The 5,667-nt window shown below is 35.4% G+C and overlaps 1 protein-coding gene across 1 annotated transcript; it reads left to right on the top strand.

Moving 5' to 3' along the window:
* Positions 1-1,101: 1,101 nt before the first annotated feature.
* LOC136815229 (uncharacterized) lies at positions 1,102-5,093 on the top strand. Its single transcript, XM_067071673.1, has 6 exons — positions 1,102-1,180; positions 1,696-1,909; positions 2,653-2,677; positions 3,193-3,292; positions 3,789-3,835; positions 4,303-5,093. The coding sequence occupies exons 2-6, from the start codon at positions 1,704-1,706 to the stop codon at positions 4,996-4,998; spliced, it is 1,074 nt and encodes a 357-aa protein (XP_066927774.1). The 5' UTR covers positions 1,102-1,180; positions 1,696-1,703; the 3' UTR covers positions 4,999-5,093.
* The last annotated feature ends 574 nt before the right edge of the window (positions 5,094-5,667 follow it).

Genomic DNA, 5,667 nt, shown 5'->3' with positions numbered 1-5,667 from the left:
CCCCCATGCAGGTAAAGAATCCATCCGACCTGGCCTGGTAAAGTACTCTCCCCCGTTTCGGTTAAGAATCCAGCCAACCTGCAAAAGAGCTCTCTCCTACATGGTTAAGAATTCAGCCAGCGATCCCTTAAGGGCTCTGACCATAGTGAGTTTTTAATACTTACCACGTACAAAATATAAAGTGTTCTACTTGATGTAGCCCACAAAATTGTGACATGTTATACATTTTCTGTTTGGCCAATCATCCGTGAGTCTGAAAATTTAAGAATCGCAATGAAAAAAATTGATGAAGAGAAAATGAAGACTTTTGCAAAGAAGAGTATTTTAACTTTGAAGAGCTTAGTTTCGGCGAAGATAAAACATTTTGAAAAATGTTTTGCGGTAGATGGTGTATCTGTAGACGGTAGATCTTTTATCGAACTAAAATTGTTTTTTCGGAAAATAGTGCTTTTTGATCAATTTTCCATCCCAATTTTTTATAGAAATGCAGCCATAACTTTTGATGCATTAATTTAGAAAATTTTTCAAGAAAATATAAAACAGTTCAATTCTTTGCAGACAGTTTTGAAAAACTTCGAAACAAAAACGTTAATTACCTTTAAAACTTTTTATGAAAGAAGATACGTATCATCAACGTCTTTTTAAATTTCATAACGTTATTTTTGCAATTAAACTCTTAATTACTCTTAAGGGATAAGATTTGGTTAAAAAGCAATTTATAAGGGCAATTCTTTGTTGAAAGTGTTAAAGAACCTAAAACATCAATTTTCCGACTATGGTCAGAGCCCTTAAGCGAGGTCCAATCCAAAAATTTGTAACAGCGCCATCTCCCACAGATAAAAATATCGATTTATTGGAGTATGTCTCCTAATCAATTAGTATGACTGAGTTCAAGCTATTCTTTCATTTTCGTTTAATGACGAATCGCGTCATCAAGTTTGCGCAATCACATGATAAAGGTCATAAAAAGACAATTCTTCGTAAATTGATCAATTAAGAATACTGCATCATGCCAAAGTATTTAACCCTTGGGTTTTTCTCTCATACTTGTATCACATTCACATATTTAGTTTGCTTGCCACAAATCTTGATCATTCATATAAAGCGGTTGTTAGTGATATGGCATCAAGGATTGGTTTTTGAAGAAGAAAGTTTCAAAGAGATTAATTTACGAGAAAAGGTGAAACTGACTTGACTGGCATCTTCACTGAAGGAACCTTCAAATGGCTTTGCTCCCCTTAGCCAGTATTAGGAAACAACCTGATCGTTTTGAGACAGAATTTTCTACTGATTAATAACGTTTAAGTGTCTGTAAAAAAAGGCTAACAAATAGACTCGGGCACGCTTTATGCTTGGTGTAGAACACAAATCTATCTAACTCGTGAGCCTTTCTTTAGTAGTTGAAATTTCAAATTAAACTTCATCGTCGGTAGGGAAGGGGTGTTAACTTGGCACCTTCGAATTATACTGCTCCATTATCTTATTATTCGAATAAGACCAGGTTCTTACGTAACGGTTCCGTTTCGCTCCGAAACAAAATTAAGCCATTCTATTGGTTAAAAATGACGTAAGTTTTTAATGTAACCAATAGAATGACTTCAGTTTGTTTCGGAGTGAGACAAAACCGCAACGTGTGAACGTAATCTTAATTGTACCAAGAAAAAAACATTTCTCAACTTCTTCTTTCAAAAATAGAAATAACAATGTCATCATCACCATTAACTATCATTATGGATACCACCCAACAACCAACAACACTTGCTTCAACGACTCATCCTTCTGCAGCATTGGAGGGCGACCGATCACGTGACAATCAGCATGAAAAAGAAAGACAATACATTTCATTGATTGGTTGCTTGATCACTGTCACTGTCCTTATGATCCTCTTCTGTTTCATATTCTGGAAAAGGTGAAAAACCTCTTGTATTTCATATCATATATAGAAAATTACGTATTTAACATCTCCAAGCACATACTCCAATGTAATAGCTGGGCTCCCTCTGATAAGTGGCGACAAAACCTATTGTGTCCCTGTGGGTAGTCAACCTGTAAGAGAATTTTTAACTTTTCATGGTTTTCGTACCCTTAAAGAGACCCAAAAAAGGGGAAAACTTTTTTTCTCTGATAAAGAGTTTCTTGGGGTGGAGATCACACACTACAGTCATTCAATCTTTATTCAAGTATCAGGAACACATCCCTTAATAAATGTGTACGATCATAAAACAGTTATGCGAATGACGTCTTTCAGAGATAATGAGGTCATTTAAATGGCTTTTAAAGCGGAAAGGGAGTTAAAACTCTTATGCTGCCAAAATATTTCATAAATGATCCTCGCGCAAGTTAGAGAACAAATGAGATTTCACAAAGTCGAAGTTGACAGCCAAACCATTTTTTACTTCTCAATTAATTTTTATGAAAACATGGAACATCTTTTTACTCCTTGGGTTTATCCAAATCTTACATATAAGAAATAATCCGGGGAGAGAAGTGAAAATTGGAGACCGTTCAGAGACCTTTCAAGGACGACAAAGTTCACAAATATTAGCTAACTTTAAAACATGATTTAAAAGAAGGATTAGGTGAAGGAGAAGTATGACCATTTATTGCAGGACGTTCTAGAAGATCTCATCAATTTTTCTTGCTTCCGTTTAGATCCAACATACGAAGGTTTTTCAAGGTAATAAGTTTTTTTCGATTCATTTTAACTTTCTCAGACTGAACCACGTCAAAGATTAAACCTCGAAAACCTGCGACACTTGCTGTATGAGATCATCAACTAAGTTACAAGGGATTTGCCCCTGAAATTTTGCGCCTAGCAATTAATCCCTATTTTAAGGGCTCTGACCATAGTCAGAAAATTTGTTAAGGGATTCGAAGATAAAACTTTTGTTTTGGGTTGTTTTGGATTCCTTGTCATTTTTAACAAAAAAACTGCCTTTACAAGTTGTTCGGTAATTTATTCTGTCAGTAGAAATTACAAAATGATGTTATGAACTTTAAAAAGACGTTGATAAAGTTACCCTCTTTTACAAAAAATGTTTCAATGGGTAATTAAACTTTTTCTTTTGAAATGCTTTTAAATTGTCCGCAAAGAATTGAACTAAAAATTTTTCGGAAAAATTTTCTAAATTGATGTATCAAAAATTGTGTCTTTTTTAATAATTTTCCTTCTTACATCTTTTCATCTTTCAGCAAAAGAACAAAGCGATCGTAGTGAAGATGATTGAATACCGTCGAGAATATCGAAGAAATGCTATCACTGAGGATACTTATGACAATATTTTCAATGAAGGTACTTCATTTACCTCAATTGCAATTAACTTTTCTCTGCTTGGAGTTCTATTTTTTACCCGTATTTTTCTGGTAGTACACTTACCGACCCAGCCACTAAATAGATATTCAGCTCGAAATTTCTAGGCTGGAATGGCTCCAAATCTCACCTGGTGTACTGAGATTCTTTTTTATATTAGCTTGGCTGTTTCCATTATTTTAGCAACCCCAAACGGTTTGCGTGATGACATGATAGACTTTTTTGTAACGTGATAACGTGATTTGGAAATTCTTTTCTTGGTGATTGTGATTTGCAAAATTATTGAGCTGTGATGCCTTATTTGGACTTTTTCAAAGGGATGCGTGATCACCCAAACTTTTTTGCTGATTTGCGTGATCTTGATTGAAGACAAAAAATTGCGTGATATCGTGATCAGATTTACCACTTGGGGGTCTCTTTTAGGACAATATTATCGATGTTTTTCTTCAAAATCATTTTTCTATTTTCTCATACATAGATTTCAAATCAAAATATCTCAAGTCAGAGATTTACACTATAGATATGGTAAGTGCAATTATAAATCTTCTAACCGTACTTTATTTGATAGCATCAATTTTATAAGAAAACTTATTGAACTTGTAATAAAATTGTGTCAATTTTTCTTTCAAAACACAAAAGATACCTGATTACGCCTAATTTGACAAAGGAACGTTAAATCCAGGTTTAATCTCAATTTCGCTAAAGCTCACTTTCTTCATACAAGGGTGGTCGTGGGTGGAGCACCCTTCTTGTTGACTTCGTTCTCTTCTGTTGCGAGATTTATCTCAGTTCAAAATGGTAGAAGCCGAGCAACAACACTAAGAGCCTTCGATCTGACTGGAAGCAGAAAGCTTTGCAATAAAATTTTACCTCTCTCCCACCCTGAAAAGGCGAAAATGTTGTAGGCGACACTCGTACATATTCAAAACTTATCGAGCGGTTAGCCAAAATATATTTCATCAATAAATGATATTTTTCACTTTGATCCCCAGGAAGAGTGCACAGACGGGGTCAGTTTCACATTCGATCTTGACAAATACGAAATGAACGGTAGAGAAGATGTTAAAGAAAAAACAACCAATAAATCTGCCGACCAAGTCGACCAGAGTGAATTTGCAGATTACCAGATTTCAAAAAAGACCAAAAGAAATCCATACGAGAACGTCGAAATTGCAGTTCGTTCGAAGACAGACGAGATCAAACGCCGACATGACGTCGTCAAAGAGATTGAAGTAGTACGAACTTTTTCCAGCGGCAAACTTCCTCGACGGAACAACCTTCAAACGAAAATACCTGAATTCACATGCTCTGATCCTCATTATGCAGTCCCTGTCGTAACACCAAAAACTGATATCCAACCTTTTGAAGCAGGTCTGAACACTAACGATGAGGGGAAATTAGAAAGCCCGTACCAAGTGCCGACAGGCGAGAATGAGCGCCAGAGATCAGTTGAACATTTAGATGGCTTGCTTAACGAGCTCGATGTAGTTTACAAGAAAACAAAAGAACAAAAAATGAGTGAATATTACAAAAGAGTTTTACAAACACCTGTTGAGAAGGAACAAAAGAACAATAATGTAGGTGAAAAAGAAACATCCATAACTGTTGCTATATTTGCTGAGAAAGATGGCAAAATGTATTTTCCACCTGCAAAACTTGAAAAGGTTGGAAGGTTGGACGAGAAATGATTTTAATCCTAACGAAGACATACTTTCTGGTAAAATGTATTTTCCACCTGCAAAACTTGAAAAGGTTGGAAGGTTGGACGAGAAATGATTTTAATCCTAACGAAGACATACTTTCTGGTAAAATGTATTTTCCACCTGCAAAACTTGAAAAGGTTGGAAGGTTGGACTAGAAATGAGTTTAATCCTAACGAAGACATACTTTCTGGTAAAATATATTTTCCACCTGCAAAACTTGAAAAGGTTGGAAGGTTGGACGAGAAATGATTTTAATCCTAACGAAGACATACTTTCTGGTAAAAAAAGTATTTTCCACCTGCAAAACTTGAAAAGGTTGGAAGGTTGGACGAGAAATGATTTTAATCCTAACGAAGACATACTTTCTGGTAAAATGTATTTTCCACCTGCAAAACTTGAAAAGGTTGGAAGATTGGACGAGAAATGGTTTTCTGGCAATGTTGGTGGGCGTCAGAATGTTGGCGGAATCAAACAATCTGATTCTCATGGAGAAAAAGGATGCTTACAATAACGGAGATACGAATATCTAACTATAAATTTACCAATCTGGTTCACACCCCATTCACAAAATCAATAACTTATTAGAACAAAAAAGAAACGATGCAAAAATGTTTCTACCGATCCAAAGGGTCGTCATAGTAAAAGTTGTACACT

This window comes from Clytia hemisphaerica, unplaced genomic scaffold, assembly GCF_902728285.1.
Source record: "Clytia hemisphaerica strain Z4C2 unplaced genomic scaffold, Clytia hemisphaerica genome assembly, whole genome shotgun sequence".
Classification (NCBI taxonomy): domain Eukaryota; kingdom Metazoa; phylum Cnidaria; class Hydrozoa; order Leptothecata; family Clytiidae; genus Clytia; species Clytia hemisphaerica.
The sequence above is the reverse complement of the archived record's forward strand: the minus strand, read 5'-3'. Positions and strand labels throughout refer to the sequence as shown.